The following is a 14518-nucleotide window of genomic DNA, read 5'->3' as shown; positions in this document are numbered from 1 at the left end:
GGTTTACATATTTCAATTTTTCTCTACATATATATGAGAATTTTTTATGAGAAACAAGTTAGGATATAAGAACAATGAGATTCAGATTCAAGAATCACAATGATCCCATCTATTTTGGATCAGTAATGGAGTTTTTTGAAAAATATTTTGTTCAAATAAAAGTTATAGCCTTCTGTAACGCTTGTCTAAAAAGATGCCTGTTTTTTGAAAAGGACGGAGTTTCAATCGTTTTTTTTAATTGACAGTTTTATTGAACGGAACGTGTTTTAAACGGAGTTTTGCTAATTATGATCTGACCTGATTAAGTGTGGGGATGGATGCTTAAGACAGAAATACGTGTATACATATTACATAGATCTCAAATCGTTTTAGACCAGAGATCGGGGGCAATGTAACTCACCCACAGTGGACTTGCTAGATAAGTAATACCCCACATAAAGCGACATTGTTCCATTAGATAAAGTTAAAAACAAAGTGTTTGATGTGAACAGAGACTCTCTCTCTCTCTCTCTCTAAATTTCCTTTGTTTTACCTTTATAATTTATATATCCCCACCGTGGTTTTGTGGGATGCTTCCCCTCCTCTTCTCAGGCTTCCCCAGCACCCTTTCCCACTCAGGCAGAGAGACCAACCACGGTTTCTCAGGGGATAACATGGCTCCATTATCTCTCCTCCCTGGAACTGGTTTTTCCATTTCACCTCGGGCTCTGCAACCGCTCGCTTGCCCCGCGCAGCGTGAGGAGTTGTGCGCTGTTGCCCCCTCGATGAGACCTTGAGTACCAAAGGGAAGGGAAGGGAGGGGGTGATGGACGGAGGAGGAGATGGAGGGCGCAGGATGATCGGGGATTACATCCTGGGGCCGAAAATCGGCTCGGGATCGTTCGCCGTCGTCTGGCGCTCGTGGCACGTCCGGAACGGGATTGAGGTCGCCGTCAAGGAGATCGATCGGAAACAGCTCAGTCCGAAACTCAACGAGAGTTTGCTCAAGGAGATTACGATCCTGGGCGAGATTAACCATCCCAATATCGTTCGCTTGCACGACGCAATCGTGGTGAGTTCGAGCAGCGGGCGATTCAGTTTCTTTTTTCTTCCTTTTATTGTCATTCTGATTTTGCTTCGTTGGTATTTTTGATTGTTGTGGTAAGTAGAAAAGAACAATATAAGGATTGGAGAAGTTGGGTGTCTTCATTTTTGGTGAAAATTCGGTTTTTCTTTTCCTTCTTTGAATTTAGCGATTGAGTTGGTGATTGTTACGTCTTAATTGTCTGAATTGGTTACTGAATTCTGGATAAGAAAGATTGAGGAATCGAAAAAACTACTGGTAGAGTAGTATCCGAATGGTAAAATAGTTTGCGAAGCGTTTGCTAGTAATAGTTTGAATTCATGATGGAGGAGTGGGCATTGGTTTTAGTAATGACAATGGGAGTTGAATAGTGGGTCGAGGTAGTTTAGGTGAGGTAGTTAGGAAACTGTAGAGGTTGAATTTGTTTTGGTGTGGCTGCTATGGTTGGGTGAAGATGAGGTCTGAAGCTAAGATGTAGAGTTTTGTGTAATAAAGATGATTCGCGAACAGTGTAGTTTTGTAACGATTGTCATGGTTAGGCAGGTTCGCTGTTGAGTGACGAACGTAGGCCAAGGCCAACCATCGAAATCAACCTGTGTTTGACCGATGGGTTAGGTATCTATTTATGCTCTTTTAGTCTTCTTCTTAATGTGGGAAAAGAAAAAACTTGGGAACATCAATCGCTGCAAGTATGTCCAAGAAGGTGAAAAATTCTATATAGCCTGAATGTTTAATTGGGGAAAAAAGTGCCAAACTCATCCTAATCATCTGACCACTAAATTAACTTGCTTGAGTTGGTGCTTTGAGAAACCATGACTCCTGTTTTGAAGTTGACTCGTGACCATGGTGGAATACCCTAGTGCCTTATCCAACATATGTTATCTTCTGCTTTAATATAAAAAATTGAAAAAAAATATTGTGTAACAGAAAATTTAGGAAATAGTAAAATAAATTTATGGTATTCTTAACTTGAGATTAAGTCATTTAAGTTTTAAGAATGCGAATGTAGATTCATACAGTACATGAACCTCTAGATTGAGAATAACATGTATCATGAATTCAAAAACCTTTTGCATTGATATTGAAAAGCTTGTTCTCTTATTTTTTTTATATTCACACAGAGAAACCAGCCCCAGGATCAAAGACCTAGCCATGCTGGCTCTGCCTGCCGTACTTGCGATCACTGTCCTGGCAGCGTAAAACTCCATGAGCTTACCCCTTGCCCCCAGGGAGTAGCCATGCTGCGGCTTGCACAAGGGGTGATGCCCGTGGGATTTGAACCTAGACCGCCTGCCTAGCGGCCTAGGCCCCATCCCACTATGCCAAACCCCTTTGGGGCAAAAATCTTGTTCTCTTATTTTATGTTATCTATTAAAACAATTAAGAATGGGATAATGCAAAAATACACACATAAATATATGCACATCTAACATATATTCATGCACACCCATAACTGTGTATGTACAAAACATTCCTTCTTTTGAAGGCCTAAAAGTCCAACATTGATATCTATGAATATGCCAATTAGTTATAGTGAATAAGTTTATTCATTCTCAATCTTAAAGAAATTGCTTGTAAGACCCTGTGGATGACAATTAATTTGCATGTGCATTCTGCCTTTTGATGTCAAGTGCTAAAGTTGAGACCTTTGGCCTGTCCTTATCCAGAGCTGGTTGATTTTCTGTTATAGTGAGATTATATCTCAAGATCCTGCCATTTGTTCTTCTTGTGTAGCCAGTATAAATAACAATGATCCTGGTTACAACTGTGTTAGTGATGCATATACTTTTCAAAGTATATTGAGTATTCTGTGGCACTTATTGTATGCACACAGACTGGCGAAAAGATCTACTTAGTTTTGGAGTATTGCACTGGTGGTGATCTTGCTGCTTATATCCAACGTTTGGGACAAGTTTCAGAGGTTGATGCAAGGCACTTTATGAGACAATTGGGTATGCTTACTCTTAGCTTATTGCTAGACTAATCATAGAGCATGACATAGTTTTACAGCATGTGAATTGCTGATGTTTAATTAGGTGGACCACTTTGTTTTGCAGCATGTGGATTGCAAGTTCTTCGCAAACATAATCTTATACATAGAGATCTCAAGCCACAGGCAAGGAGTGGTTATCTAGGAATTTTTCTATTTTCTTTTGGGGATGGGGTGGGGATGACATGGGAATGAGTTACTTTTTTCAGCATTATCATATTTGTGATGATAATGAGAGCAGAATAATTTACTTTTTTTTTGTCTGCATTAGGATGTTTTTGGTTATCCTTTTCATTACAATGGCTAAGATATAGTTTTATGTTTTGCAAGCATGTACACACGCAGGTTTCACACAAAATACATAACTATTTTAGGATGCAGCACACAAGGTCCTTTTGCACATGATAAAACAAACAAACCATTCTTCTGAAAGATGTGTTTACCATGAAATCTGCACTGTAAGGAGTTTTATGCATTTTCCATTTTGATGTCTTCAACATTGTTGTGATTCAATGGTGAGGGATACTCTAAGGATGTCCTTCAAGACCCATAGTGCTAAGGGATCTATCAATGCAGGTGGGTGCACTAGGCTGGTAACTGCGATGGTACAAGTTTGTGCAGTATCCACTATCATCAATCGAGAAGCATTAACATAGATTTTCTAATGGATCTTAGTGACTGCCTATGGGGGTGTGTTCTTGGAAGGACCGGTATTGGTGTGGGATGACGTGTAGCTGGAGCTACCAAAAATCAATCAATATTTTTTCTTATGGCCCTTTGTGGTCTTAGAAGATTGCCTCTCCATGGGATCTATCTTCAAGAGGACATTACTTGGTTCTTGAAATCCATTAGGAGGGAGATCCTTATTAGATATCACATTCAAATCTCATCACCCAACCATTTTTCACGTGGCCTCCACTATCCAATCACTCAATGGAGGGTAATAATGATGAAGGGACCATCATACTTGCGGATAAGGCTCTTAAAATGTATTCTTCAATCATTGTAATCATATATATATTTTATATATATAAAGGATGATACATATACATATATGGTATATATGTATATGTATCGTCCTAATTATATATATAAAATATATATTTTTCTATTATTAGCCATAGGGGTAGTTTAGTCATTTCACTTAATTTTACACATATTCTATCTAACGTTGTAAATCTTTTTATTTTTTTTATTTTATTCCTTTTTATTTTTGTACTTTTCAAAGTACATTGGGGGCCCCTCTCTTAGAGACGTTGGGCCCCTCCAACGTCTATGAGAGGAGCCCCTCTCTGCTTCTCTTTTGTGTTATAAATATGGGACTTCTCCTTGTATTTGGTGATACTTGAAGGAGCTTTAGCTCCATTGTAAAAGGTTTTTTACCCTATTTTTCATAATAAAGAAATATTCTTTTAGCCTTTTGGCTTAACCACTTTGTGGGTTTATGAGTTTAGCACTTTATGTGCTTTTGGTTGCCCCTTAGTGGGTTTTGTGTATTTGCACCTTAAGTGTGCATTTATGGGTTCATTATCGAACCCTTTGTTTTCTTACATGGTATCAGAGCGAGGTCGTGATCGGGTTGTCTCTTGGTGCATCGGAAAGCGTCTCACTCAAGAAACTTTAAAGAATGGTGAAGTATCTTCAAAGAATGGTGAAATATTCGTTGTTTTTCTTCTCTTTTTTGAAGTTTTTCGGTATGTATCCCTTTTTCTTAAAGTATTATGCATTGTGAAATTATTTTCTTGCATGTGCTTTCGTTATCATTATGTTTTGCACATTTAGTGTTTGTGGTACTTGACAAACCTTACTTTTCACATATCACATTTCACTTGTTCGCATGTTCTAAAATATTTCTTTTTAAAAATTGGTAAACTTTTTTTCTAGATATATGATTGCTCAAAAATGGGTCATATATCATTTTTATTTTTTAAAATTTGATGTCAATCCTATTTGAACTCGTATATGGCTTTAGGAGTTTTTTATTATTATGTTGACTTCAAGTATTAAAAGCTTGAAGTTCATATTTTCCATGTCTTTGTGCATGTGTATCCGTGCCTTTGTGCACTTGTGAGAGTTCTCCTTGTGCCTTTGTGCACACTTCTTGTTTGTTAGCATTGTGTTTATACACAAACATTTTTTATATATAGAGATTTTTGCATGAATGAACATACATAGTTGTGATAAAATTCGTTTATATGCTCTTAAAGAAAGTTGGGTTGAGATTGAATTTTTTTAGTATACGAAGGATTGTGATAATTCACATACTTCTCTACACTTTATCGATTACCCATCACATATAATAGTAATTTATGAAGAATCCTTTATATAGTGATGTTTTTCAAAATTGTCTTCAATTATGCAAGATTGATGTTTTTTGCATAGTTGTTTCGTGATTAACTTATAAGTTAACTTATAAAATTATATACGTTTTCTTGCTAAATGAGTATTATTGGTCTTTGCTTAATACTCTTGACTCTTATATGAAACCTAATTTGTTTTGAGGTTCTCTCTTGTTTGTGTGTCTTAGTGCACTTTTTGCGAAAATTAATATATGAATATTCTTGAATATGAATTTCTCACACTTGAATTAAGTCTTTCTTTTTTGTATGAACCTAAGTGGTTCTTGTTAATGATAACTATTTGTGAGAATTCTGCGATATCCTTGTGAAAAGAAGGATTGTAAAAGTCCTTCAATGTTTTTGGTTTATTTAAAGAATCTTGAAATTTTTTTGTGGTAAGTATGTTGTGTGAACCATTGTGTTCATTAAGAAAGATCTTTTAAAAGAACTTCCCACATTATATAGAATCTTAATGTGTTGCGACCACGTTTGAGTACGCAGGAGAGAGAGAGAGAGAGAGAGAGAGAGAGAGAGAGAGAGAGAGAGAGAGAGAGAGAGAGAGAGAGAGAGAGAGAGAGAGAGAGTTCACACATCTATTAGGGTTTAATCTCTACTTAAATAGAGATTAAACAAGAGCACAAAATTACAAAACTAACCCTTACATAATATATAATAACTCGTAAACCCAAAATGCCCTTATAGCATGTCTCAACACTCGCCCTCAAGCTGGAGCATAGATATTAATCATGCTCAGCTTGTCACAACAATGAGAGAAACTCGGCCTCGCCAGAGCCTTGGTAAAGACATCAGCTACTTGATCTTCGGAAGATACATGATCGGTGCAGATATACCCGACCTGAACCAAGTCGCGAACATAGTGACAGTCAACTTCAATATGTTTAGTCCTTTCATGAAATACTGGGTTGTTGGCAATATATGTAGCAACCCTATTGTCACACATCATCAACATAGGTAGGGATACTTTTACCTGAAGCTCTGTCAAAACTGATTTTACCCACATAATCTCAGCTGCTGTCTGGGCCATTGCTCGGTATTCAAATTCAGCACTTGACCTGGCTACAACAGTTTGTTTTTTACTCCTCCAGGAAACAAGATTTCCTCCCACAAACACACAAAATCCAGATGTTGACTTCCTATCTTCAACAGACCCCGCATAATCTGCGTTAACGTAAGCAACAACGTCCAAGGAGGGATTTCGTTTAAACAACAGACCTTTACCACGAGATGACTTTAAGTACCAAAGAACCATCATAGCTGCATCCCAGTGAACTTTGGTAGGTTTGTCCATGAACTGACTGATTTTACTCACGGCTAATGAAATGTCAGGTCTAGTAACAGTCACATATAACGACTTACCCACCAAGGATCTAAAGCTGGTACTATCCACGTATTCAGACTTCTCATCAAACATGTGAGTTTTGGGATCCATTGGAATGTTAGCTGGCTTAGCTCCTAGCATTCCAGTCTCTTTTAATAAATCCAACACATACTTTCTTTGCTATAAAACTAAGCCCTCTTTGTTTCTTGCAGCCTCGATACCCAGAAAATATCGAAGATGACCAAGATCTTTCGTAACAAAGTGTTTCTGAAGATGATCCTTTGTTGCCAAAATATCTTGGGCACTGCTCCCTGTTAATATGATGTCATCGACATATACCGCCATAACAACAATTCCAGCATTGGTTTTCTTGATAAACATGGAGTGATTTGAAGCTGACCTGACAAATCCAAAATTTGACATTACCTCAAATAATTTGTGAAACCATGCCCGAGGGCTCTACATCAGGCCATAAATAGCCTTCTTCAACTTGCACACCTTCTGACACTCCCCCTGAACCTCGAAGCCTGGTATTTGTTGCATGTAGACAGTTTCATGCAAATCTCCATACAAAAAGGCATTTTTGACATCCAACTGAAACAGGGGCCATCCATGGTGCACAACAACAGAAAGAACGAGACGAATAGTTCCAAGACGAGCAACTGGGGAAAAGGTTTCAAAAAAGTCAACCCCATAAGTTTGAGTATAGCCTTTTGCAACCAATCGGGCTTTGTACCGTTCAATTGACCCATCCGAGTTATATTTAATGCTATATACCCATTTGCAGCCTACAATATCTGCATCAGTGGGAGGATCAACCAAGTCCCTGTAATGAGATATTGCGGAAATATAAAAAGTGCATACAAGCACTTACAACAATGAATAAAAGAGACAATATCACAAGTCCACAAAGGGACAATACAAGCACAAGCCTTTAAGAAGGCAACAATATAAAAAGCCTTTTATTGAGAAGAGAGAAAGCTCTTAAGAATAAAAAATATACAAGGGGTTCGCCCCTATTTATACAAAAAGGAGAGGAGCAAAGGGATGGCCAAAAGGCCTCAAAAGGAGAGCCAAAAGGGGGCTCCCATAGAGTCGTTGGGAGCCCCCAACGGTCACATTTGTGACCGTTGGGGGCTCCAACGACTCTAAGGTTGGAGCCCCTTTAGGTCCTCAAATAAAATAAAAAAAAGAATTTAAAAAATAAAAAATAAAATTACATTTATTCAAAAAAGGAAAATAGTTGTTTTCTAAAACAACTATGTGAAATTACAAAAATACCCCTATCAGGTATTGATGTAATATACAGTATATATATATACATTTTAACACCCCCCCTCAAACTTTACGGGGAAATGACGGAAAGTTTGCCAAGAAGAAACATGAAGCGAGGAGCCGGAAGAGCTTTAGTGAAGAAGTCCGTCAACTGATATTCTGAAGTGACATATGGAAGAACAATAGTTCCTCGTAAGAATTCATCACGAACATAGTGACAATCCATTTCGATATGTTTTGTACGCTTATGAAAAGTATGATTGTTCGCAATATAGTTGACACTCTTGTTGTCGCAACATAGTTTTGAGGCTTCGGTAATATCAACTCCCATGTCTTTAAGCAGACTGCGAAGCCATACAAGTTCCATTGTCGTGGTTGCCATAGCCCGATACTCAGCTTCAGTGGATGATAGTGAAACTTTTTGCTGCTTCTTGCATCGCCAGGCAATCAAAGAGTCCCCTAAAAAGACAAAAACCAGTAGTTGAGACTCGATCATTGGGATTACCTCCCCAATCTGCATCAGTATAAGCAAGAAGATTCAAAGAAGAGGAGGATAAAAATAGCCCTTTATTGATGGTATTCCGAATGTAGCGGATGATTCGGAGAACAACACTCATATGCACAGTTGTAGGAGCATGCTGAAATTGGCTAACTGAGTGAACCACATGAGTGATATCGGGTCTGGTGATGGTTAAATAGGTAAGAGACCCAATGAGTTGTCTGTAAGGTGTGGAATCTTCCAGAAGAACCCCATCCTCCAACCGCAATTTGACATTAATAACCTCGGGAGTCTCTACTTTCTTATCATCAGAAATCTCAGACTTAGAACATATATCTGCAGCAAGCTTCATCTGTGACAAAATATATCCTCTAGGAGAATATGCAACTTCAATTCCAAGAAAATATCTGAGAAAACCTAAGTCAGATATATCAAAATTATTTTTTAACATATTTTTAACATTAATAATACTATTTTGATCATTCCCAGTGATAATCATATCATCAACATAAAACAACAAAATTGCGATACTAGAACCTGCATGTTTAACAAAAAGAGCAGTGTCAGTATAACAAGAGTGAAATCCTAACTTTATCATGATATCACTGAAACGATCATACCAAGCCTTAGGAGCTTGTTTAAGACCATACAATGCCTTCAAAAGCCGAAGTGTTTGACCTTGCTTAATATTTATTCCAGGTTGCGGATCCATATAAACTTCCATTTAAAAAAGCATTTTTTACGTCAAGTTGATAAATAGGCCATTTTTTGGTTTATGCGACAACTATTAAGGTCCTGACACTAGTCATTCGAGCTACGAGAGCGAATGTTTCTTCGTAATCAATGCCATATTCTTGGGAGTATCCTTTAGCAACTAATCTAGCTTTATATCGTTCTAAAGAGCCATCACTTTTAGTTTTAACTTTGAAAACCCAGCGACAACCAATAGGTTTTTTGTGTGAGGGTAGATTAACTATTTCCCAAGTATTGGCCTTTTTAAAGCATTTAGTTCAACTTGCATTGCTTCAACCCAATGAGGTATAGATTTAGCTTGATTATAGTGGGCCGGTTCAAAATAAGAATGTAGGGTTATTAAACATGCCCGATAGTTGGGAGTTAAGGAATCATAGGATATAAACCTATTTGGGGGTATTGATATTCTAGAAGAATGCCTAACTTGTGGTTCCTTAGTGGATTCAGAAATTTGAGAGTATTTTTCGAGGGCACTAATAGGATTTTCTTGATTTCTTCTTGAGTAAACATTTATATTGGTATCACTATCATGAACATTTATATTTGAATCACTCATTTGAGGGTGTTATGTCAAGAGGGGATACCTCACTAGTATCGTCTATGTTTTCAAGAAAATCTTCTTGTATGTCATCAATAAGATCATATAAGAATATATAATCAATTTCATTTGTTTCTTTTATTTTATCAAAACCGTTTTCTTCTTCTAGAAATGTTACATCTTTTGAAACATATAGTTTATCATTCTTAAAATGATAACATCTATACCCTTTTTGATTTTCACCATATCCTAGAAAAACACATTCAATTGCTTTTGGAGATAACTTATCCCTTTTATATAATAGGACAAAACATTTGCAACAAAAAATATGAAGACGATTGAAATCGGGTGAAAATTTAAAGAGTTTTTCATAGGGAGAAACATTTTTTAACTTAGAAGAGGGCATTCTATTGATTAGATAGGTTGAGGTTAGAATGACTTCGGCCCAAAACTTCTTTGGAATATTCCTAGAAACAAGTAATGTTCTAGCGGTTTTTATAATGTGCCTATGTTTCCTTTCCGCTAGGCCATTTTGTTGAGGAGTCCTAGGACATGACTTTTGATGGCAAATGCCATTTTGGGTTAAATAGTTTTGGAATTCGTGAGATAAGTATTCGCCACCGGAATCAGATCTTAAAATAGATATGTTACTTTGAAATTGATTTTGAACCTTTTTATGAAAATCTTTAAAGAAAGTAAATACTTCCGACTTATGACTAAGGAAATAAATCCAAACATACCAAGTAAAGTCATCAATAAACGTAACATAATATGAATAGCCCCCTTTAGACATAACCGGAGAAGGCCCCCAAACATCCGAATGCACCAATTCAAAAGGCCTTGATGAGAGAAAAGTTCTAGTTGGAAATGGAATAGACTTCATTTTTCCAAAAATGCAATCTTTGCAATTAATTTCTTTTTCCTTACAAAATTTGTTTCCAAAAGGAAAGAGATACATTTTGGAATAACTTGGATGACCAAGTCTTTTATGCCAAGTTTCCATGTTTTTTTCTTGGACATAAGAACAAAAAAAGTTTGTAGGGAGATCAAGATCATCCATATAATAGAGGTCTCCCTTTCTATGGCCTTGCCCAATCCGCTTCTCGGACCGGAGATCCTGCACAAAGCAACCATTAGATGAGAAAGATATTTCACATCCATGGTCGGCAATTTGAGAAACCGAAAATAGGTTTAAATTTAGTTTGGGAACAACTCTTACTTTTGGAACACAAAAATTTTGTGAATCTTTAAAAGAGCCAATACTTGAAATTTTTAAAAAGGTTCCATCGGCCGTAGAGACACAAGAGTCCTTTGAATTGGTGCAAACATCACTAAGTGCATTTTCATGAGGGGTCATATGAAAAGAAGCTCTGGAGTCAAGGATCCAAGAATACGTACCGGGTGATGATGTTGAAGCAATAGCCGCACCCGATGTGGAGGAAAAAACTTTTAGCATTTGTTGGAGAGCCATAGATATTTGTCCAAGAGTTTCTTTGATGTCATTGTTCTTGCCTTCATCTTCCCTGGTGGTGGTTTCTTCAAGAGAGGCCACTTTAGGCTTGAAGGTTCCAATAAGCTTTGGACAAGCGGGTCTAATGTGACCCGACTCATTGCAATAATGACAAACAATCATTTTTCTTCCTCCATTGTAGTTTCCTTGTTTCCCAAAATGAGGAGGCTTATAGGTTCTAACATTGTTACCCGGTTTTGATACGGCAAGGACTTCATCAACATGCTTACTCATGCCAAGCCTTGTCTCCTCTTGAGTGATTTCGGCAATAGCATCCTCAATAGGAGGAAAAATAGATCTATGGAGAAGTGAAGATCTCACTTGCTCAAATTCGGGACGTAGCCCAAAAAGAAATTGAAACAATCGCTCTTGTTCCATTTGTTTTTGTCTTAAATCAATATCTTCCATAGAAACCCATTTTGGCTCCAAGAGATCCAATTCATCCCATAGTGGGTTTAGGGTACTATAATAGTCTTGAATGCTAGAATCCCATAGTGGTTCTAATCTTTTCTTGCAAGAAGTATGCTCTTGCAAGATCCTTTTGGGTATACATACCCTTCATAAAGGACCAAGCCTCATTGGCTATACGAAATTTAGCTATATTAGCACATACCTTAAGCTCCACATTGTTCATAAACCACGCAAGGATTTTTGCGTGATTGCTTTCCCAATCTTCCACTTCCTTTTGATGACTTTCAATGGCCTTGAGGCGAGCATCTCCTTCAAGAGCCTTTTCTTGACCTTCTTCTACCTTCGTGAGCATAAGCTTAGGTTCCGGAACGGTACCCATGACAAAACCCCAAAGCTTCTTTCCTTTGAGATTATTTTCCATTGCCGATGCCCACATAATATAATTCTTTCCATTGAGCTTGAAAGATAGGTCAATCTTTGTCTCCATGATGTTGCCAAGAAGTGAGAAGATGTCCACTAAATATGAGATACACGAACCACACCTTTCCTTCAAGAATCGAGTGGCTCTGATACCATGTAATGAGATATTGCGGAAATATAAAGAGTGCATACAAACACTTACAACAATGAATAAAAGAGACAATATCACAAGTCCACAAAGGGACAATACAAGCACAAGCCTTTAAGAAGGAAACAATATAAAAAGCCTCTTATTGAGAAGAGAGAAAGCTCTCAAGAATAAAAAATATACAAGGGGTTCACCCCTATTTATACAAAAAGGAGAGGAGCAAAGGGATGGCCAAAAGGCCTCAAAAGGAGAGCCAAAAGGGGGCTCCAACGACTCTAAGGTTGGAGCCCCTTTAGGTCCTCAAATAAAATAAAAAAAGAATTTAAAAAATAAAAAATAAAATTACATTTATTCAAAAAAGAAAAATAGTTGTTTTCTAAAACAACTATGTGAAATTACAAAAATACCCCTATCAGGTATTGATGTAATATACAATATATATATATATTAGATACATTTTAACAGTCCCAAGTGCCACGAGACCATAGGGCATCCATCTCATCACGCATAGCCTGCATCCATTTGGAGTCGAGTAGAACTTGACTGTGATGAAGCAGAACAGAGGAGGCAGACAAAGCTGAAATAAAATTCTTCATAGATACCCCAAGGTTAACGTCTGAAACAAATTGCGAGATGGGGTGGAGAGTGCAGTGTCTCTTTCCCTTGCGCAAAGCAATGGGAAGATCATCATCAGGAGCAGAAATTGCAGTATGCTCAGAAATTCTTACACCACGAGAAGGAGATAACAGAGGTATGGAGGTAGGTGGTTCCCTGTGAGAGTATACTATGGGAGGGTTTCGATAGCGAGATATCCCATTCGATGGAGCCAAGGACTGAGGAGGAAGCGACTCTAACGGAAAGGGAGGAATTGGCAGAGGAAGGGAATCACGAAGGCTCTCCTGTAATCTTGGAGTAGTACTCGAAAAGTATGGAATAGACTCAAAGAAGGTAACGTCTGCACTGACATACTCTTTATGAGATATAGGGTCATAGCAACGATATCCTTTTTGGTTTTTAGGATACCCAAGGAAAACACATTTAATAGACTGTGCAACAAGTTTATCTCGATCAGGACCCATCTTATGCACAAAACACACACATCCAAAAACTTTAGGAGGGATAAGAAAGAGAGGAGCCTCCGGATAAAGAATTTGAATTGGGATCTGGTCTTCTACAGAACTTGAAGGCATGCGATTTATAAGAAAGCCGGAAGTTAAAACCGCATCGCCCCAGTATGAGGCAGGCATATTGGATTGAATCATTAGACACCGAGCAACATTGAGGATTTGTCTATGTTTTCTCTCAGCCACACCATTTTGCTGGGAGGTATGGGGACATGTAAATTGAGGTTGAATCCCATTAGCAGAATAGAATTGAAGCAAGTCTTTAGATTTGAACTCAAGAGCATTATCAGTGCGAACAATTTTAACACTCACGTCAAATTGAGTTTTTATCTCAGCAATTAAAGATTTAAGAATGACAGGACCTTGAGACCGATCTTTTAATAGGAACACCCACGATAACCTTGAAAAGTCATCAACGATAACTAGATAATACCGACATTGAGTTCTACTCGGAATCCTACTCGGACCCCACACATCGACATGAAGAAGACCAAATAATCCTTGACATGACGGACTCTGACCGGAGGGAAAAGAACTTCGACAATGTTTTCCCAATTGACATGTTTCACACTGAAAGGAAACTGAAGGAGGTATATGAGGAATGACACGACGAAGTTTTATCACTGGAAGGTGACCCAGACGATGATGCCACAATAGAGGACTTGAGGATGATGAAACAACAAAATAGGCCAACACCTTTTGGTTGATGTAAATAGTACAAACCACCTTCCTCATAGCCACTACCAATCCTTTTCTCCGTCAGCAAGTCCTGAACTGTGCACCCCATAGGATAAAAAATCATCCTACAATTCAACTCTTTTGTCATTCGACTGACAGATAATAAATTCTGTGGAAACGAAGGAGCATGAAGAACATGCGACAATTGAAGGGTAGGGGAAATAGATATGTTTTCCTGCCCTATAATTGGGGAAGAGCTCCCATCAGCAAGAACTACCCCTTTTTGATCAGTTACAGGATTTAAATTTAAAAAGTTACTCGAATTTCCGCATAAGTGTCTGGATGCTCCAGAATCAATGATCCACTTACCACCTTGGCCAGATAGACCATCACCTGCCAAGCACACAACCTCTTCGAAGAGGATGAGCATA

General features: G+C 37.9%; 1 protein-coding gene across 1 annotated transcript in view; it reads left to right on the top strand.

Annotated features, from left to right (window-relative positions):
* The first annotated feature begins 574 nt into the window (after window positions 1-574).
* LOC149845874 (serine/threonine-protein kinase ATG1a-like) overlaps window positions 575-14518 on the top strand; it is a 95701-nt gene continuing 81757 nt past the window's right edge. The window contains exons 1-3 of the mRNA XM_089996058.1: window positions 575-1051; window positions 2898-3015; window positions 3121-3179. Coding sequence (XP_089852184.1) covers window positions 806-1051; window positions 2898-3015; window positions 3121-3179 — 423 coding nt within the window. The 5' untranslated portion in view covers window positions 575-805. The remainder of the gene's footprint in view (window positions 1052-2897; window positions 3016-3120; window positions 3180-14518) is intronic.

The sequence above is a fragment of the Nuphar pumila genome, chromosome 2 (genome assembly GCF_984573655.1).
Source record: "Nuphar pumila chromosome 2, dmNupPumi1.hap1.1, whole genome shotgun sequence".
Classification (NCBI taxonomy): Eukaryota; Viridiplantae; Streptophyta; class Magnoliopsida; order Nymphaeales; family Nymphaeaceae; genus Nuphar; species Nuphar pumila.
Note: the sequence above shows the minus strand (reverse complement) of the source record. Positions and strands in the feature narration are given on the sequence as shown.